Here is a 21,442-nt window from a genome sequence, read left to right on the forward strand (position 1 = left end):
AGGTTATTGGTCTTTATCTACTCAACAACCTCAAGCAAGTACAGTTGCCTCTGAAGAATGCTTCTGGCAAACGCATGAGCTGGATGACTGAGAGTTTCCACAGACAAATCTCAGGGAAACTGTAAACTGGTAATACAGTTGCTTCTTGCAACAACTGCTGTCAAACCTGATCCAAAACAGTAAAGTCTCCCAGTTCTCCCAAATCCCCGAACTTTCAGCAGCTCACAGCTGAGGGTTTTGTTTTACTGGACAAACCTCAAGTATGAGTGACTTGAAATTAATTATAAAGAAGCGAAGGAGGAGCATTGTGAGAAATCATTATTCCACCCATGAATAAAAACCCTCTTCATTCCTTTTGGAGCTAACTGGGCCAAACATTTCATGGTGCCCAGCAGATGTTGAGTGTTTTATCAACAGATGTGCATGTAAGTACAGTAGCTACTGTAAGTAACTAACAAACAGATCAACAGATACGCGCTCAAGTTCAAATTATAAGAGGAATCAAACAGTTAACACAAAGTTCTTTAAAGTTCTTTCCGTTCTGACCCTTCATCTTTCAGCCCTGACCTTAAATGACCCGTCTCTTCGTCACCCCCATTCTCAGTACGTTTGATATTTGCAGCCTTATTTGTCCTCATACTACTCTCTGCGCTTTGGTTCCTGTCATGTATTTGTTGGCCGTCGAGCCTGCATTTCTCTCCGATGTGTTTTTCTCTGCTGCTGTCTCCTCCAGTGCCTCCATCTGTTTTTCGCTGACACACACATGCAAACACCTCGTTTTCTCTCCCGGCCAGCAGTGGATGAGCTGGAGTTGAGTTTCGGTACAGTAGGAAATATTTTCAGCCGTGCAGGAAATGTCTAAACTGAACCTTCTCTGGCCCCACGTTACATATAGACCCATTTTCCTCATGTTTAATTCAGCATGCAGCCACTGAGCCTCATGCAGAGCTATGAAGATGGCACCTGAGGGACCCACACAGGGCACCAGCATTGGCAGATTGACCCATCTGAAAACCAGCCCCTCCATCACTATTGCCACCAACTGGTTCCTGAGCCACACTGCATCTCCCATGTGCAGCCCCAACCACTGAACATCTGGCAAAATTAAGACCTGGATATGACACATCAAACGCACGCATGCACACATGTAAAACTCCCCAACCCCAATTCATTCAACATAACATTTGAGTGTTTATATACACAAGTTAAATCACCCAGTGCAGACTTCAGTTCCCTGATGAGGCCATCAAGCTTGTCCATCACAGAGTGAACCAGGGGACCAAGATAAAAAAACCCTGGTGTTTAGAAAAAAAACAGTTGTTTAGAACATCCAGTGGAAGTATATAAAAAGATTAAAGATCAACTGCTGTGCACACATTTACAGCGTGTGGGTCCAATGTGCTCATTCAACATCCACATAATGCAGAAGTTGTAAAGCTGCACTGATTCGAGGGAATGAAAATTATCCCTACTAAAATGTTAAACATATTATCTAGAGCAACATAGATAAATAAAAAATTTATGAAAAGCAAACAAGAGCTATAGAGTGCTGTGGGGCTGCAAATATGCTTTAGTTTATTGACTTATTTTATTTCCTTCAGCTTTAGATGGTCAGATAAATGGTTTAAACAGAGAACAGGCTGATTCATGAAGAAATGTCAAGATCAAGACCGAAAGCAAACGTCATTGTAACGCCATACAACATTTTGCCTCTAGAAGAGCACAAAGTTGCTTCTACACATTAAGAACGTACATTTAACAAAAACAACGTTCCCTGACCGGGAATCGAACCCGGGCCGCGGCGGTGAGAGCGCCGAATCCTAACCACTAGACCACCAGGGACTGACTGTTAGCAGAGATAATTTCCTTATAATCCTAAGGTTTTACATACATAAACTCCTGATTACTCTTTATCATCCTTTCAAATGAATTGTGCAGAACAATTAATTGAATAAATAATTGATTGTCATCCTTATACATGGCGCAACAAGACTTCAGGCAAAACACATTTAACTTACGACCAGGGCCAATATGGCTGGATATCAGGCAAAAAAGCAAACGATCTGTTCTCAAAAAGCTGTTTATACCTATTTATAGCTGAAGAAGAGACACAAGCAAGATAGGTTAGAGTAATTAGTCACGGTTGCGGTCACAAAAAAGACAACCGGAAGTGGAATTTCAAGAAGTAGGGCGGTAACAGGAAGTAAATCTGCTAAACACTTTCTTTGTCAATAAGGATTTGAGTGGTCAAATCAATATCCACCACTATGCCGACATTTATGGCCTATTTACAAAAAATGTTTTGGAATTTTCAACTTTATGTGACTATCTAATACCTCAGTAAACAGACAGCAGATTAAAAACAAAGTTTAATGATAGATAAATAAATATATTATCAACATCTGAAGAGATAAATGTGTGGCAGGAATGTTGAACCACATTACATTACACACACAAAAAAGACAAATGCAAATGGAAGCACAAACCAATATTTATTTATCTCTCTATCAAATTTAACAGCATGTTTCACCAATATTGTCTTGTTATAAATAAACATCAGGTGCACAGTGTGTGATAGACATACAGCAGTAATGAAAAGTACCAATGGATCAGTGCACAGCAAAAACATGCACAAAGTAGTCGAACAACACAGAAATGAGGAAACAGGATCATTTCTGCAGATAAAGCAGGTTCGTCACAAACAGGGACGTGAGGCACAGAGTCAAATCCACACCTTCAGCTGCAGTGTAGGACGCAGGTGGCACATTCTTTGCTTTGGTGGTCGATGTTAGGGAGTCATCTGGCACATGGCAACATGCACCCAGCTTGAGTCCAGCTCACGACTGATCATGTGCAATATCCAAAATGTCTTAAAGGTTTTCCCTTTCGTACTTTAGTTTTTCAGTGTGAACATGCAGAATTACTCTAAGAATGTATCACCAGCACACAATGGCTGTGTATTAGGGAGCTTCTGACATGACAAGGGAGACGCATACTTCCCCTGTAACCACAGGAACACACTGTTCAAATACAATCTAACAAGAGAATATACAGACTGACAAACAAATCACCATGGGAGCAACAGCTGTACTGTACAGCAGTCTGGCACATCATGTAAATAAATAAAAACAGGCACCAACAATCAAAGTAATACTATCATGTCAGGTCGAAGTGATTATAATCACATGTGGAGCTGAACAAATATTCTTTTTAAAACAAACATTGTCGAAAACACACACTTTGCAGTGCCAAATATGGCTGTTCTCCAGAAATAGGCACTTAAAAGCAAAACAAATAGGAAAACTCTGCAGCCTCAATAGCCCTCGAAGATAATATCAGGCAAACACAGGAAATCTTGTGCACACAAATTACGAAAATATTACAAAAATATCTCTCAGGACGTCCTGTGCTCTCCAGTAAAGGCTGTTGTGCTCGTCCTCTCTTCTCACTGTAGCACACATTTGTCTTTGTTGCTGTACTTTCTCCGCCTCATCTCCAGACCACGCTCCAGACGCTCATCCTCCTCCAGAGCCCTACGCAAAGAAACACACCTTACAATACAGTACATGACACAAACTGAAGAGTATGAAGAATCTCCGGCTCCAGTTTTGTCTTTCTCCCACGACTACAAATCCACAAACGCACCCTCTCTCCTTGGCGTCTATGTCTCGGATGATTTCGTCGCGCTGGTTGACCAAAGACACCAGCTCCTGAAGGAGCAGCTGCTCTCGCTGCTGCTGAGCGGACGTCTTCCGCCAGTCTGTGGGATACGCAGCAGAACCCCAACAGTTCATCATCACGTCCAGTAGGAAACAGTCAAACACAGACATTCTGCCAACCTCAGTTTATTAAGGAACTTGAATAAAATCATATATCATTCACTTTTGTTAAGTTACATCCAGCTTTTTTGTGCTCTTTCTTCTTAACAATCAAGTAAATAATCAACAAAACTAAATGTAATCAACTCAATATTAATATCCTTCTTCGACTGTTGGCCACTAACCTTCTATAGCCATCATGACCCGTAGTTCTCTGGTCAGGAGCTCAAATCTCCTCTCCAGATCCTGCTCCTCTTGCCTAAACAGGCAGAAACTGTGTTATGAGCTGCAGGTGTGTGTGAATGTGATGGTCGTGTGAGGCCTTACAGCAGCTCCAGGTGGTCTTGTCGGCGAATCAGAGCGTTCTTCTTGTTCACCAGCGTGAACCACTCCTGGATCAGTCTCTCCTCTTCATCGCGGTCGCTTCCTGTAACAAACACGAAGGAAGGACACAGTGTGTGAGCAGCTGGTTTTTAAATAATAAAAAAAGCATCTCCGCGAGATTACAAATGTGGAAGAAATGTTCAGCGGACGTGTTCTGACTCGCGCTTGCACCTGTTTCCATGAGGCTCCGGAGCCGCCGCTCTACTACAGCCGCTCGGCTGTCGATGTGCTTCTGCTCCGTCTCCAGCGCCGCCAGCTCACTCAGAACATACTGGCTGGTGTCCTGCAGACACTGACCGCAAATCCAATGCAAACACACACATGCAAACACATGAACATAATACGAAAACAAACAGCGACAAAGACAGGAAACGGAAAGGAGATCAAAGCATCGAGGGAGGGAAACAAGGAAACGAGTGGAGAAGGGTCAAAAGATTAGTAAAAGGTCAAAAGATTCTGGAATTAAAAAGTTCAAAGCATCCAAATATTTATTTATTTTGATCTAAGAATGAAAAATGCTGATTATTTCTGAAAGAAAAACAAAACTGACCATCGTTTCAGCCTCTGGCCTGTGAGTCTGAGTCTCAGCTGCCGTCTGCAGCCCTGCATGAAAAACACGTTGAAACAGTAATTCAAAGAGCCCAAAGACAGAGTTTGTCGGATTTAGTTGAATCCTCTTAGCGCTACTAGGTTAACATGACACGACTCACCTGTATTATTAGTGTTTTCTGTTTCTTCCTACAGAGGGGAACACAACCGTAAGTATCACAAAGCCAACACATTAATGAAGGATTGGCTGTAGCTCTGACGTGGGTTTCATTAAATTAGGCTTTGAAGACAATATTCAAGGTAAAGCAAACAGTTACAGGGGAAATAAAATAAATAAACTCTTCACCTGCGTGAGTCCAGGTTTTACTGTCTTGGTAATGGACCTCGGAGGTGGGAGCGGGTTTATCGATTCGTCCACTAAAAACAGACGGGAAAGAGAAGCTGATGAGAACCGGGTTCTGGTCGCCTTTGAAGCTGCAGAAAACGTGGCTCAGAACTGCAATTAATGCATGTCTTTATAAAATAAACCTAAGGGCCAAATAAGCAATAATCAAAGTTAAGTTTAGGGAGAAGATCTGAAACTAATCCATTTCATCAGGACGCTCGCATTTGATTGACTGTGGCCACAGCGGCTTCAGCAAACAACCCCACATCTGTCATCGTCCGCTATTTAGATTAAAATGCTGCCAGAGCCTGATCTGTGTTTTCACTGCAAACCAACAGAGAAAACAGCTGACATAACAAGCGCCGCTCTGCCTTCTGTATGAAACACTGTGTTCACAGAGGCCTCCATCCAAAAAGCTTCCAATGAGTTTTTGTGTGAACATATTCTTGAACACATCTGGAAACTTCCTGGAGTCTTAATTGAGAGACTGTGAACTTTTGTTGCCCTGAGCTTGAACTCTTCTTCACATTTCGAGGTTCTCTGGACACACACTAATGTTTCCTCTTCCTGTTTTTCTGACCCAACCCTGATTTGTCCTATTTCATCATTCCTCTCCCCAGGATGTCGTAATAGGAGGATCCAACGACTGTGGTGGTAACGCTGAAGGTCCGACAGTACCTTTGAGCAGCCGCTTGGCCCTCGGCGGCGGCACCACCAAAGTGCTGCTGCCTCCGTCCTCCAGACTCACTCCCTCGTTGAGCCGGGCCATGCAGAAGGCGGCGGCGTCCACGTCGGTGGGCGCCGGGCCGGACGGCGCCGGGCCGTAGCTGGACTGGCTGCTGTTGTGCTCTATCTGCAGCACGCTCAGCTCCTGGTCGGTGAAGTGCGTGCGGATCTGGCTGAGGTAGGTCATGACGATGAGCCTGTCGGGGATGGACAGCAGCACCATGTCGGAGGGTTCCAGCAGGCGAGAGATGCCCAGGGCCTCGAAGCCGTCGAAGGCCTGAGGTGAGGAGGGAACGGACCCGTCGGTGAGAAGGAAGACGCAACGGTGGCGACTCATCTGACCCGCTTACCTTTTTGTTGTTGAGCTTGATGTCGTGAGCGTATAACTGGTCAAAATCACTAATAGGACAAAAAGATGAGAAGTATTGAGAAGGTTTATATATACAGTAATCGCTTTTTGAGTTTTGCGTGGACACGGGACGCGCCGTACATTTTGTCTGGGTGGAAGTGATGCAGGATGGCGCAGAACGCCAAGCCGTTCCTCCAGGACGTGCTGAAGTTGGTGACCTTGACCCCTCGGTAGCCGCCGGTGATGCCCTGGCACCACTGGAGCAGCGACTGGCTGGAGTTCACCAGGTCCTGGGGGAGGATGGAGGCCCATTACGGGAAGAACACGGCTCCGCTCATGTTCATGCTTCGTCAAACGCGTACCTCAGCTCTGTCGTCTTTGCCGTCGACCTCCTCCCTGTCTCCAGGTGCTGCGTCCCGAGTCTTGACGTCACAGGGTTCTTCTTCTGGTAGCGTCGGCAGTCGGGACGCGCTCACGTCGCACTGATGCGGAGCGGCAGGTTTCTTCCCGGCGCCGTCTGGAACGTCGGCCTGTGGAGCTTCAGGCCTGAAAGGAGACGAGACGCGTTAAAAGCGACGATGACAGCGTTTGTTCCGGGGGAGAAAAGGACATCACTCCAAACAGCCGGCATCACTGTCACGATTGAAGGTGGAACATGCACATGCATCAGCGCAGGTGTTAACATTAACCTCAGCAGCGGCGTGGTGTTAGAGAGCATGATGGGAACGGGAGGCACTCACACACAGCTGCCTCAATACATGCTGTTTGGAGATCATTTATCTCCATGTAATTCCTTAATGAAACCAGCTTTTTTCCAGTTGAAGTGAAGGTGAACTCAGAGTTCACTCGCCGGCAGCTGTGTTGCTACAGAAGCCACGCAGAGACAGCAGCACAGGTTTCCACCTCACGCTGACTTACGCGTCCTCGTCCCCCGACGGAACCTCCTGCAGGGAGTCGAAGCCGGGAGATTCTGATTGACCTTTGACCTCTGCGACGGGCAGGAGCCGCTTCGCGCCGCGGGGGCGGGAGGTCGGCGACGCGTCGCCGGTCATCAGGTGGATCTTCGCCAGCAGGAACCTCTCCTCCTCGAGGAGCTGCTGATCTTTGGGGGAAGCGTTGTGATCCGGGGTGGGAACGTCGCTCCCTGTGACATCATCACCCCTCATTTCCAGACTCTCTTCTTCTTTGGTCTCCGGGATGTGGTTCGGTTTCGCCACATCTTTGTCCTGCTCATGCTCTTCGCCCGTCGTCAGACCGACTCCTTCCTGTGGCTCAGACACTGAAGGAAGGCTGGGATGCGGACGGTGGGACAGACTGGTTTGGAGGTCAGGCGGTTCTGGTTTATTTGGCCGACTGGGAGCGCAGCCCTGGTAATTGGCCTGTTTACTGAAGGGAAGTAACGAGGGCGTCGGGGCTGCAGCAGGGGCTGTGTGGCCTGCTCTGAACACAGGAAAGCAGATTTCAGAGAACAAAAAGGAGCAGAAACAGATCCGACCGCAGCGTCTAAGTCATGCTCCATTACCCACTAATCATCACACGCAGCCAGAGCCCCGTGTCATTAAACGTCACAGGACGGAGGCAACTCAAACCTGGAAACAGCTGTAATGAGCTTTAACCCAGATTTCCACAAATTTGACAGGACAAAGATCCACAGATTTGTCTCTGCATTTTCAGATCTGCCTCATTTGAACTGGACCGATCGGTCGCGACAGTGGGGACGGTGGCTCTCATCGTCCGTGGGGGTGGGGGTGGGGGCGTCGCCGCAGGAGGGTGGAAATCCCCCCGAAGCGGCCTGTGTGGAGGAAACGACAGCTTCCTCCGCACCAACGCCGTAACGTCCTGCGTGACTCACAACAAACAAACCAGTCCACCAGGAAGTGCTGGTTCTCACCCACGCACCAGCTCCCGGGTCCTCACCCCCCTCACCCCTCACCCCCCCCTCTTCTACTCACCCTGTGGGCCCCTCCATGTACAGCTCAGCCAGCCAGATGGAGCCCAGGTCCTCGTGTCCCGTCTCATACTCCACCTCCTCCTCCTCCTCCTCCCCCTCGTCTCTCAGACATTTAACGTGCGACTTCCCTGTGTTCATTGACTTCAAACCGGAGTCGGACTTTCCAGCATCATCATCTTTGCGTGAAGTCACGTCTGGTTTATTTGTTGAACCAACTGTTCTCGTCTGAAGCAAACTGGCTTCAGCTGTAGGCACCGTGTCCATGGATCTGCTTTCTGGTTTCTCTGCTGTGACCTGTGACCTTTCATCGTACGCGATCTCCTCCAGGTCGGCCTCTGTCAGTGGAGCCCAGTTGCCTCCGACCAAAACCATTTCCTGCCTTTGTTGTGGTTTTTGTCTTTTTTGGTTCTTCTCCAATTCCATCTCCTCCTTTTCCTTCTCTAATCTCGCCAACTCTTTTCTTTTTCGTTCCTCTCTCTCTTTTCTCTCCCTCTCCTCCCCCTCCTTTTTCAGCCTCTCTCTCTCTTTCGCCTCCCTCTCCTCCTTTTGTAGCCTCTCTCTCTCCTCCTTTTCCTTTTCTACTCTCTCCCTCTCTTTCGCCTCCCTTTCTTCCCTCTCCTTCTTCTCCCTCGCCTCCCTCTCCCTTTTCAGCTTCTCTCTCTCCTCCTTTTCCCTCTCAAATCTCTCCAACTCTTTTCTCTCTCGTTCCTCTCTCTCTTTTCTCTCCCTCACCTCCCTCTCCCTTTTCAACCTCTCTCTTTCCTCCTTCTCCAATCTCTCCTTCTCTCTCTTGTCCCTTTCCTCTCTTTCTTTCCTCTCTCTCTCCTCTCTCTCTCGTTTCAACCTCTCTCTTTCCTTCTTTTCCAATCTCTCCAACTCTTTTCTCTCCCTCGCCTCCCTCTCTCTTTTCAATCTCTCTCTTTCCTCCCTTTCCTTCTCCACTCTCTCCTTTTCTTTCGCCTCCCTCTCCCTTTTCAACCTCTCTCTTTCCTCCTTCTCCAATCTCTCCTTCTCTCTCTTGTCCCTTTCCTCTCTTTCTTTCCTCTCTTTCTCCTCTCTCTCTCTTTTCAATCTCTCTCTTTCCTCCTTTTCCTTCTCCACTCTCTCCTTTTCTTTCGCCTCCCTCTCCCTTTTCAATCTCTCTCTCTCCTCCTTTTCCAATCTCTCCTTCTCTGTCTTCTCCCTTTCCTCTCTTTTTTTCCTCTCTCTCTCTTCTTTCTCTATTTTCAACCTTTCTCTCTCCTCTTTTTCCTTCTCCAATCTCTCCTTCTCTCTCTTCTCCCTTTCCTCTCTTTCTTTCCTCTCTCTCTCCTCTCTCTCTCGTTTCAACCTCTCTCTTTGCTCCTTTTCCTTCTCCACTCTCTCCTTCTCTTTCCTCTCTCTTTCTTCTCTCTCCATCCTCTCCTTGGCTTCCTTCTCCTTCTTCAGGCTTTCTATCATGTCCTGCTCCCTTCTCTCCCTCTCCTGCTCCCTCTCTCTCTCCTGTTCAATGGCTGCCCGTCTCAGACTCGCCACCAGACTTAGGCCACAAGTCTCATCCGAAGGCGAGACCTCATATTTCTGAGCTAAACCAGTGTTTGAGTCCTTCTCTTCAGTAATCGTCAGACTGGCCGTTGTGTCAGAAAAAGCTGAGGGTGGTGAAATATCCACAGTGATCAGTGGATCCTCGCAGGGATCCAGAGTCTCTGCCTCTACTTTGTGTGGCTCTTCATGCGTTAGAAGGTGTCCTGCTGGCGGTGGGTGTGGATGAGCTGCATCAGGGCATCCAGCTGTGTGCAGGATGGAGGCCTCTGTGTCACAGCTGAAGGGACAAACACGAGGGACAGCAAAACTCAGAGACGGAGCTCACCCTAAAGCGGCATAGCCTGCAGTGGACGGTGGGACAGAGAGCCAGACGGCATGCGTGATTAACTGGACCCTTCTCAGACTTTGTTTTGGTGCTCGTCCAAGCAACACACACTTACAATGCTGAGAACCAAGCACTGGCATTTAATAAACTCTGACGAGCCTAAGGAAACAGGCCAAACGCCTCCTGGTGTCATGCATGCGGCGACATAGAAACAGCTCAAACAGCATTTGAAACCCAACACACACACGCACGCACGCACGCACGCACGCACGCACGCACGCACGCACGCACGCACGCACGCACGCACGCACTGTCAAATAAAGGCTCATTTGACACCACGAACAATGGATTTTCATCACCGCCAGCGTTTGCTTTGTGCATCGCAGCACAAGACTATATACGACACCCCGTATTCACACACAAACACACACAAAGCTCCCGTTAAAGGACACAAGTGCAACAGAGAAGACGAGTTGGGATGAAGGAACCAGGTGTTAGCCAGCGCGGGTTAAGCTGCTGTGTCTGGATGTGGCAGGTCGCACCGTGCTGCGGAGGCTGCAGACGCCGTGACTGACTCACCCCCCCGTCACACCCGCCTCCTCTCCCTCTCCAGTGACCTGGTTACGTCCCGGCCCTCTTCCCACTCCCGCCTCCGCTGTGGTCTCCTCCACGGCCGCCCACAGCTGCTTCTCACTCTCACACACGGGCCCCTTGTTGTCGATGACACTCCCCAAACCTCCGTCTACGACACCGGCGGGCTTCGCCTGATCCGCTCCCTCCTGTTGTGGTTCCGGCCTCCGCGCTGGTTCTGGTTTCGAAGGCAGCAGCGGCTCCAGCGTCAGAGTGGTTCGCTCGGCTGTTGGTTTGGAGGAAACCTTGAGTGAGGTTGCTGGTTCAATGCTGGGTCTCTTTGGCTCCTCTTTACCCAACGGTGCAGAAGGGTGCGAATTAGAGTCTTTGATCAGCTGACGTTCATCTTCTCTGTGTGATGATGTGGAAGAAAAAGTAAATCTCATGAGAGGTGCAGATGTGAGACTTTAACCTTTGCTACCAGATAAGCCACAGATGAAGCATCAGCTTGAATAAGCAAGCAGGCAGAAGTCCCCTCATCCATTCTTACCCTCTGCACAAAGGTTTTGCACCCTTGAAAGCAGAGATGCTCTCAAGTTTACTTTGCCCACTTCTCCCTTCTAGCGCTTCCCATAGAGGAGTCTCTGCGTCACACAGCTCCTGAGGAGGCGGCGCTACGGTCGACACCTCAGCTGTGCTCGCTTTAACAGTGGGGCCTGAATGGATGTCAGGTGGAGCACATGCCGAACACATTTTCTTTTCTGGGACTATTTTTGACAATGAACCTTCTGTTGCGACAGAGGAACTGGAGTACGGGGAGAGACAGAGACAAAAGGGACAAGGACAAGATTATGGTAATAATAATCACTGACACCCTTTTCACTATTCACCAAAAACCACATGCAAAACACCAGACAGCTTAATATAACATAACATATATGTGTTATGTTTAATAAGCCATGTGCACAGCAACAGCAAAGAATCAGTGGATGCAGCAACAAGATGTGTGGTAACGGCAATGTAATCACAATTGATTGATTGATTGATTGATTGATTGATTGATTGATTGATTGATTGATTGATCCACAGTGAAATCATTGTTTTTTATTCAGTGCTGTAACTCACCGCTCACTGGACACAGGGCCAGACTCGCGTCTCGGTTGGTTCTGGCTGAGAGTTTGTGATGTAGTACCCGGTTTGTCCAGAGGAGGGAGCTGATGAACAGTAGGCGCAACACTGGAGGGATCTTTGTGAGCGTTTAGATGAGAAACTAGCAAAGAAGAAGACCTATATGAACCCTGGGTTTTCATCTTCTGCTTGTCCTCATCCGACTTGTTCGCCTCCTTCCTCCTCTTGGCCTCCTCCTCTATTTTCTTAGTCTCTTCCATCTTTTCTTTCTCCTGGTGGAGCGTCCTTTTCCTTTCGTCTTCTTTTCGCTTGTTTTCTTCCTCCCTCATTCTCCTCTCTGCTTTCTCTTGCTCCTCTTTCAGTCTATTTTCCTCCTGTTCCCTTTTCTTCATCACCTCCTCCTCCTCTAGTCTTCTCTGCTCCTTTAAGAGTTTCTCCTTTCTCTTCTCTTCCTCCTCTACGGCTTTTTTCTCCTCCTCTCTTTTCTGTCTTTCTTCCTCTTTTTTCTTCCACTCTATTTGTCTTTTTTCCTCCCTCTGCGTCTCCTCTTTCATGAGTCTCTCCTTTTCTTCCGCTTCCCTCTTTCTCTCCTCTGCCTCTTTGATTCTTTTCGCCTCCTCCTCCCTCCTCTTCCTCTCCTTCTCTGCCACCTTTTCCTTTTTCTCTTCCTCCTTCCTCCTCTCCTCTTCCTCCCTGTTCTTCCTCTCCTCTGCCTCCTTTTTATTTCTCTCCTCCTGCAAACGTCTTATCTCCATCTCCTCCCTCTTCCTCCTTTCTTCCTCCTCTTTAGTCTTCTGTTGCTCGTCTTTCAGGCGTTTGTCTTCCATCTTCCTTCTCTCATCCTCCTCTGCCCTCCTTTTTATCTGCTCCTCAAGCACTCTCCTCTCTTCCATATTTTTTTCTCTTTCAAGTCTCATCTCCTCCTCCTGCTTTTTCTTCCTCTTCTCCTCTTTCTCCATCAGGAGTCTCTCCTCCTCTTGCTTCCTCCTTTCCTTGTCTTTTTTGAATGCCTTCTCCTCTTGTAGAAGCCTCTTCTTCTCCTCCTCCAACAGTCTTTTCTTCTTCTCCTCATGTTCTCTCTTCTCCTCCTCCTCCTGCTTTAGCAGCATTGCTTTTTGTTCTTCTTCCGTCCTCCTCTTTTCCACCTCCTTCCTCTGTTTCTCCCACTCGGCTTTCATCATCTCCTCCTTCTTTGCTGCTGCTGCTCCATCTACCTGCTCTGTCACCATTGGCTTTTCACCCGGGGCCTTTTCAATGGACCTTTGTTCAAGACTGCAGAACAGATAAACAATCCATGTTTGTGTTTTACCATCACCATGACGACCACTTATACATCTTTTTTATTTTTTTATCGTGGTTTTATCTGTGGATACTCACCCCGGGGGACACCTTTTGATAGTACCCTGCTTACGGTCATCCTCTGCCAGAAACATCCCCCCTGATTCCTGTCTCTGGTTCAATGACTCAAAGATGATGTCATCAAACTCAGGCTCAGCCTCAGGCTTTGCCAGTGGGGCTGATTCGGTCTTAGTGCTACCAATGCCTTGCATCTTATTAATGTTTTCTTTTGGATAATTCTCCCCCTGAACGCTTGGCTGTTTAGCGGTGATAAAAGCTGCTACGACATTGGTGGAGGGCTGCTGAGGGGTGGAGCTCTCACAGCAGGAGAAGGGCCACGGAGGCGGTGGAGCTACGATCAGCTCAGAGCGGGACGGGGCAGGACTGGGGACAGAGACATTGGCAGTCAAGCCGGAGACACCGGTGGGTGAGGGGTCAGAGGGTTCACAGGGTGAGGCCGGCTCTCAGCTCACAACACATGCAGCGGGTGTTAGAAGGTGGAAGCAGCGCACAAAGCACAAAACCAGCAGGAGGCAGCCGTCAATCAACAGGTCTCTGGAGTCTTGATCCGCGGACGTGGATGAAGCGTTGCCCAAAAAACGCTGGAGCAGGTTTGAACTCAAGCGGATCAAACGGGGTCGTTTGGATGGGGATGAGTTTCAAGTTTGACGTATTACTATGTCATTGTGAAGGATCGGATCAGAATAAGTCTTGTTAGTTTAAAGCATAATTTGTGGGTGTTTCGTATCTAGATTGTCAAAGGCTAAGTCAGCAAAGCCACACTGGAGGGAGTTCTAGCCTCTGTAAAAGACCACACTTGATTTTGTTCATAATAATATTTAAACGTGATGCGCATCATGTTAAAGGATCCTTTAGGCAGCCATTCACCATCAAGCAGACAGCATCTTAGACACTGCCACATCTCATCATCAAACACATCTCTGGGAGCCAAACCAACTGAGGAAACTAAAGGTTTGTGTGTGTGATATGAGCAGGTCCTCACCTGATCCGCGCTGATTCAGCTTTGTTCTCTGTGACGGACACCTTTGAGTCCTGGGCCGCTTTGAATGCTTTGACGTTGGACGCTTCGCTCCCTCGGCTTTGAGGAGTTGTTTCCTTCTCTGCTTGGGTGACGGGAACCACTGAGCCTACAAAAAAGGAGACTATTTCATTTTTTAGGCCTCTGAAATGTCCATCTATAAATAAACACGGGGGAAACGTCTGTGTTTGGCTGTAGGGGACTCACAGGAGCTGCTCTGAGCAGGAGCAGAAGGAGACACAGGAAGCTGAGGCTGAAGAGAAGAGGCTAAAACAGTGGTGGAAGGAGGAGAGGAGCAGGAGGAGCGAGAGAGGGAGGCAGAAAGCGCTGGAGCCACTGGGTCGCAGAGAGCGTCGAGGTCGGGACTGCTCAACAGGGGGACGGGGGCGACGTCAGATATCGACCATGCACCCTGAGCACCTGAGGAGAGCAGAGCAACGGAACCACAAAGAAACGCTGAGAAAGGGCTCGGAAATCAGGTAGAGCGGCAGAAAAAAAGCAGAGGTCATGAAAAGAAAGGAAGAGAAAACAGAAAACGGAAACATTCAGAGAGAAGTGGTTTGAGGAAAACTGACAGGTGCTGAGGTATTTTTACGAAAGTAAAAATGGAAACAAGAAACGAGAATATTAAAATGACGCAGATGTTCCTTACAGAGTGTTACAGTGCTAACTGATGGGTTACCTGACTCTGACATGGGGTGAGATGTGGGGGACGACAGAGCTGAAGCCGGAGGAGGGACGTCAGCAGAAAACGGTGAGGGAGAAGAGGGGCGAGCGATAGACTTCACAATCTGAGGTCTGAAGATGTGGGAACGAACTAGAAGAGATGGTGAAAATACAAGGAAAAGATGAGAACGAAGAAGAGCAGCAACGTCAATGTGTGCTTTAGACTAAAGCAGACACAAACCAGCGGCTGAAGTAGCATCTGCTGGTTGAACCTCCTGGGGGACACGCTGATATGAAACAGGAACTAAGGTGAGGAGAGAGGAGACGTTGAACAGACGCAATAAACAGAAGAGGAACCACAAGATGCAAAGACGCAGTCAGAGAGAGACAAACAGCTGATTTCCTATCAGTTTAAAGTCACATGTTGGTTTCTAGTCATCTCTGAGCACTAAGAAACCTGAAACTGAAGCTATATTCATGTTCTTTTTTTATGTTGTAAAGGCTCAACTCTCTCTTCTCTCAGTTAAAATTTTAAAACCAGAAATATGGCACAAACCAAATATCAGAAGCTAATCATAGATTTTACCACATGGTGCATAACTGTATATTACTTGTTACCCCCTGTTGATACCTTTCATTGAACCTGTCTGGAAGATTCTGGGCAGAGACGGAGGCTGAGAAGGGGTCCGGGTGAGAGGAGGGTGAGTGCATGGGGGCTGTGAGGACAGCGAGGGCTTTGGGTGAGGGAAGGTTTTAGGGAGAGTAGGTGGAGGTGCGGTGGAGATGGGCTTATGGGTCAGAGGGGTGAGAGAAGACTTCTGGGGAGCTGTGGCAGATGATGATGATGATGGTGTAATGATTGTGTATGGAGGGTTGGTTACGGGTGGTGGGGGACCAGTAGAGACGGCAGTGGGAGGCGGGGTCACGGAGGCACCGTGGACTGAAAGCGTCGGCGCCGGCACCTGGACGCTCGGAGGATTGGACTGTGGGTCGGAGGAAGCAGGAGGCTCAGAGGTTAGTTTTCTATGCTTTGACCTGGGTGAGGGCTGAGGGGAGGGGCCGGGAGGAGGCGGGGCGTCTGATTGGACGAGGGGCGAGGAGAAGGCGTGTCGGGAGCGACGGGGAGACGGGCGGGGCGCCGTGGGCAAAGGAGGGCGGGAGTGGACGGCAGAACCGGGAGGACCGGCGTCGGGTCCACAGGCTGGTGAGTTGATGGACGGAAGCAGACAGACGGGAAGGAGAAGAAAGGATGAAGAGGATGCTGGTGAAAATGAGGTTAGTCAGAGGATCCCAGGATCCCAGTGTCACCTGACTGAACATTAAGAAAATATAACAGGAGAGAGTGACAGAACGGACAAGACGGAGCTACCTGGACCTAGAAAGGAGGGCCCAGTGGGGTTCTGCTTGTCAGGAGGAGGGGGAGCGGGTCGGTTCGGTCGGGTCAGAGTGCGTGGAACTACTGCAGCAGCCAGCGAGGAGAGAGGAGAGAAGGAGAGAAGGAGAGGAAGGAAGGAGAGAAGCAGTGAAGGAGTGAAGGAGAGAAGGAGTGAAGGAGAGGAGGAGTGAAGGAGAGAGGAGAGAAGGAGAGAAGGAGTGGAGGAGAGAAGGAGAGAGGAGAGAAGGAGAAAGATGAGGAAGGAGAGAAGGAGTGAAGGAGAGAGGAGAGAAAGGAGAGAAGGAGAGGAAGGAGAGAAGGAGAGGAAGGAGAGAAAGGAGAGAAGGAGAGAAGGAGTGAAGGAGAGAAGGAGTGAAGGAGTGAAGGAGAGAGGAGAGGAAGGACAGAGGAGAGAAGGAGAGAAGGAGTTAAGGAGAGAAGGAGAGGAAGGAGAGAGGAGAGGAGAAAGAGAGAGAAGGAGAGAAAGGAAGGAGAGAAGGAGAGAGGAGAGGAAAGAAAAAGAGAAGACACACACAGTTGGAAGGAGTCGACGTGAGTGGAGGAGCTGGGACTGAACGGTGCCGCTGCGTCCACCTACTTGTAGCAGTGAGCGACTTCTTGTCCTCCTCCTCGTCGCTCTCGTTGAAGTCGTCCATGTTGCCGATGTCCGTGGGTTTGACGCTCATCAGACTGGCCAGACTCTGCATGTCCTCGTCCCTGAGGAGCAGCGACAGTCAGCTCACACTGAAGCATCACGCCAAGCATCCCCCCATCATCATCATCATCATCATCATCATCATCACCACCACCATCATCATCATCATCATCATCATCATCATCATCATCATCACCATCACACCATCACCATCACCATCATCACCATCACCATCACCATCATCACCATCACCATCACCATCACCATCACCACCATCATCATCATCACCACCATCACCATCATCATCACCACCATCACCATCATCATCATCATCATCACCATCACCATCATCACCATCATCATCACCACCATCACCATCATCATCATCACCATCACCGTCATCATCACCACCATCACCATCATCACCACCATCATCATCATCATCACCCACGTGGCTCTGCCCTCGCGGATGAAGACGCAGGACAGCGACAGCTTCAGCGCCGCCTCCACCACTTTGACGGACAGCGGCTTCAGCGTCAGCGTCAGGTCCGTTTGGGTCGGCGTCGGGCTGGCGAAACGCCTCAGGTTGATGTCGGCTGACGCCAGAACCTTGCGGTGCCCCTTGTTCTCCTTCACACGATCCACAAAAGGCAACAGGTGAGACTCATGTGATATTTTACACATGATGATGAAGTAACGCTGATGGACCAGATTCTTACACCCTCCAGGACGAAGGTCCACTCCTTATCCTCAAACTCCTCAGCATTGGGCTCCTGAACGCATCAAAGCACAGTTTGCTTAGTAAACAATTGACCTGCTACCTTGATACGTCGTTTTAAGTGGCCTGTCTTTAGTCTCGTACCTTGAAGAGTGTGACCGAGATGTCGATGTTCTCTGGGACGGGCCACACCACCATCCCTCTGTACGGGTTCTTGATCCCAGGCTGCCAGCTGTGGAGCTGCACGACAACATCACACTCACCACAATGTGTGTGTGTGTGTGTGTGTGTGTGTGTGTGTGTGTGTGTGTGTGTGTGTGTGTGTGTGTGTGTGTGTGTGTGTGTGTATACATGTCTGTGAGCATCTGTGTGTGTGTGTGTGTGTGTACATGTCTGTGAGCATCTGTGTGTGTGTGTGCGTGCGTGTGTGTGTGTGTGTGCGTGTGTGTGTGTGTGCGTGCGTACGTGTGTGTGCATGTGTGTGTGTGTGTGTGTGTGTGCGTGCGTGCGTGCGTGCGTGTGTCCATTTGTGTGTGTTTGTGCTCGTGTTTCACCTTGGAGCACATGCGCCGGTTCCGCCTGGTCCACACCACCCTCAGCTTGTCTGGTTGCCTGGAAAAAACAAACTCTGCTTCACACACGACGCACTCAGTGAAAGAGTTGAGGAATCCCATTGTGTGCTCTGCTAAAATTAGTCAATTCCTTTCTCCAGATCAGGCAGACATGACGGTCCCATGACCGCCATGGGGGTGGTTATGGTTCTAAACAAGGGGCTGGTGTGTTTGTGTGTTTATCTGCTCACTTCATGTGTAAATATGTAATGAAGTGCATAGTTCCAAAGTAAAAGCTCTCTAATGTGAGGGTCTGGTCCGATTCGGCCCAACTCTAGAAACCTCCTGTTGCTGTGCTTCACACTGAGCTGTGCTTGTGTGACTCTTCCTCAGGCAGAACCAACACCCATGCTGATGAATATGCTGATTCCTCATGTGTCCTTGGGTTCAAATCCAACCCTGACAAACGTGTTCTGAGAACGATCTTCAGCTTCAAACCGTGTCCAGACCCGACAGACTAAAACTCTGGATCGTCAACATCAACTGACCCGGTTCTACCTGCAACGTGACGCCCACTCCTGTTTGTGTTGCTAACCAACCTAACTGTGTTTCTGTTTCATTTTCTGCGTCTCCTGTGGAGCAGGAAGTGACACCGGAAACAGAAGAAGGAACCTCTTAAAAACACACGTGCACGAATAACACGGTTTATTTAAGTGTTTGACTTTACTGTGACTTTAGCACCTTTGGAGTCCATGCAGCCATTTTAAAGTATTAATAGAGATCAATACCAGAGTCAGAGTGAAGACTCGTGTAATTAGTGTCGGTGCCGGAACCAGACAGACAGTGGTTGGGTCAAAGTTGGGCCTCAGTAGAACTTGCTCACTAATTTCCCTCCTGTTCATTGAGTATGAATAGCCTGGGTGCTAAATCTTTAATTATGTGTCTGCATCTCAAGTATCTGTGTCAACAGCGCCTTTTTATTTCCAACTGGTGCCGTGCTCCAGCTCCGTCCTTATCTTTGGCCCCTTTTGTTTCCGTCCTTTAAAAACCTTCTAATGGAGAATGTATCTTGAAGCCCTTTTCCTCCGCTGGCCACAATGTCGACGACTTCCTGCCTTTAATAACCTCTGAAATGGCATCAGCACAACAGGGAAACTCCGGTGCAGCAGCAGCCGGTCCACAAACGTGACCGGTTGGAGGTTTTGACCCACTCGTGCCGCTGTGATCACGGGTTTAGGGTTTCCCCACTTCCCGTCGGCCTCGTTCCTGACTCGTGCTTCTATGTTTGAACAGGGCTTAAAGCCTCTGCTTTCATAAGGCTCTGAGTGGAACTTCTCACTCTTTCCTAATCACTCCTTCCCTTTGCGTCTCTGCGTCTCTGGCCGCTAACACTTTATTTGTGCACAGCTTCTGCCATTAAAAACCGCTGGGCTTCTTACAGTCACATCCATCCGCTGAATGTTAGAATAAAGGTGGCACAAACAGGGTGCAGAGGGATCCATAAAGGGCCGATTTGAAGTTGGACTGCAGAAGCTGTTTGCTGTTTGCCTGGTATTGACGCGTGTCAGAGCTGAGTAATGGCCCGCGCTCCATCACCTGGACATGTCCCAACTGTTTTTGTAAAACAGGAAATTACACAAGAGGGGAAAGCCTCACGGAGCAGCGGCTGAGGGGCGACCTGGCTTCATCCCTGCAGCGTAACACACACGGCTCATTGTTCACATTCTCACAACTTATCAAACATCCTGATGCTGGAAATAAAAAGGGTTATGACTTTTAACAGACTCGTGCTCTACAGGAGACGTCCGTAAACCCAGTGAGGAATAACCTGCTTTGCAGACTAACTTCATTATGATATGAAAGTTATGAGCCCACATGACGGACGAAGCAGCGTCACTCTGCAGAACCGACCTCATGCGGGTCTGGACTCAAACACAAACGAAAGAGCTCACTCACCATTTCTTGGTGCACTCCAAAACCAGTTCCTGGTACGAAGCAATGAACTGAAACTTTGAAGCCTTTTTACCAACTCGCTGCAGCCTCTTCCAGACCGAAGTCATAACTTCCACCGGTGGAACGACGCGCGACAAAAAGGCAAAATCGAGCGCTTCTCGCGCGCGACAACGACCCCGCCGCGTCCGCTCGTTCCTTAAAAGGTGCTCCTCTTCCTCCTCCTCCGCTGCTGAAGCTCCCACGAGCTGCGACCTGGCGCTCGTTGGCACAAAGTTGAACGAGTGTCAGAAAGAGAGAGAAGCGAAGCGGACATGAGCATGACTTTGATAAATTAATGGCAATGCGCGCTGTCACTCCGGCTATAAACAGCTGGTGCGACGCCAAAGCGACCAACAAGCGCTCTCTCTCTCTCTCTCTCTCTCTCTCTCTCTCTCTCTCTCTCTCTCTCTCTCTCTCTCTCTCTCTCATATACTGTAGCTCTGGAGCCTGAGTCCTCCCTCTGTCGTTCCACTGCCAATAACACGGAAAGCGGCAGCAGCGTGATATGCAAAGACTGTGTGCCGGGGATGCAGCACTATGCAAAGTGCTTTATCTGGCCTCCAACCTGCAAACTTTGATCCTGACTATCTATGTCACAGAGGAGCAGCCTTATCTGAGCCCAGCAAACTGTGACCTCCAGCAAAGAGCCGCAACTCCGTGTCTCAACAAACACGAAGCCGCTGTTCTGAGCTCGTGATTTCAACTCAACTCACTTCCTGTGTTGCGGCTGCATCATCCAGTGCTTTCCTGCAAAGTGTGTTGCACTCGTTTAATAGCAGGGGAACAGTTTCCACAGAGAGAGGTGCAGGCCCGGTCCAGTGTGTGTGTGTGTGCGTGTGTGTGTGTGTGTGTGTGTGTGTGTGTGTGTGTGCGTGTCTGTTGAGACGCAGGGATTTTCCTCCGTGACAGCAGGGGTGTATTTTTAGGTGACGGAGCCGGGTGGATGGATGGACAGGAGCAGCCGTGTGGAGGAGTGTGGGGACCAACTCCCTCATGACTCAGAGCCGTTCTAATATTACACCGAGCCCAGTGTTGGGCAGTGTTCACTCACACACACACACCTCACGGCCTGCGATGCCCTCTGCTTTAACGATCAACGCACCAAAGCGGGCTGCACCGTGAGGCTCTGTGCTCCTCTTTTAACACGGAGCCGTGAATGGTTAACACGACAGTGACAACGGTGTCGGTTCCTGTGTCAAACTTTGGTGACCTGGATCTTTAACTCGTCTTCTTTTAAACCTTCAGACATTTCCTTGCATTTTAGACCAATCTCCACCCACTAACACGTCATTGTCCTTCTCATTTCCCCCTGGTGACCTCCGCTACTCTGACCTCCAGTGTCACGGAGCCAAAGATAAAAAAAAGCATTCTGTCACAGACAGGCAGACAGATTCATTCT

The 21,442-nt window shown here is 49.0% G+C and overlaps 1 protein-coding gene and 1 non-coding gene across 14 annotated transcripts; both read right to left on the reverse strand.

Moving 5' to 3' along the window:
• Positions 1 to 1,770: 1,770 nt before the first annotated feature.
• trnae-cuc (transfer RNA glutamic acid (anticodon CUC)) lies at positions 1,771 to 1,842 on the reverse strand. The gene has a single exon. It is a non-coding gene; the product is annotated as a tRNA-Glu (tRNA).
• Positions 1,843 to 2,473: 631 nt separating this feature from the next.
• ehbp1l1b (EH domain binding protein 1-like 1b) lies at positions 2,474 to 20,433 on the reverse strand. Of its 13 annotated transcripts, none has more exons than XM_055514576.1 (30): positions 20,008 to 20,433; positions 18,055 to 18,112; positions 17,645 to 17,740; positions 17,502 to 17,555; positions 17,234 to 17,412; positions 16,726 to 16,844; positions 16,128 to 16,211; positions 15,384 to 15,953; positions 14,994 to 15,056; positions 14,769 to 14,903; positions 14,294 to 14,506; positions 14,051 to 14,195; positions 13,087 to 13,431; positions 11,707 to 12,981; positions 11,132 to 11,386; positions 10,591 to 10,992; positions 8,164 to 9,963; positions 7,130 to 7,651; positions 6,574 to 6,757; positions 6,353 to 6,501; positions 6,213 to 6,261; positions 5,815 to 6,139; positions 5,098 to 5,168; positions 4,913 to 4,940; positions 4,753 to 4,805; positions 4,374 to 4,494; positions 4,146 to 4,245; positions 4,004 to 4,077; positions 3,646 to 3,760; positions 2,474 to 3,533 (listed from the first exon to the last, which is right to left on the reverse strand). In XM_055514576.1, exons 1-30 carry the CDS (start codon positions 20,109 to 20,111, stop codon positions 3,446 to 3,448), a joined length of 7,776 nt encoding a protein of 2,591 aa, XP_055370551.1. In that variant the 5' UTR covers positions 20,112 to 20,433; the 3' UTR covers positions 2,474 to 3,445. The 13 variants fall into 13 exon arrangements, with proteins under 13 accessions (XP_055370551.1, XP_055370550.1, XP_055370548.1 ...); XM_055514575.1 differs by having other exon boundaries at positions 16,122 to 16,211; XM_055514573.1 differs by having other exon boundaries at positions 15,384 to 16,013; positions 16,122 to 16,211.
• Between the last annotated feature and the right edge of the window lie 1,009 nt (positions 20,434 to 21,442).

The sequence above is a fragment of the Betta splendens genome, chromosome 14 (assembly GCF_900634795.4).
Source record: "Betta splendens chromosome 14, fBetSpl5.4, whole genome shotgun sequence".
NCBI lineage: Eukaryota > Metazoa > Chordata > Actinopteri > Anabantiformes > Osphronemidae > Betta > Betta splendens.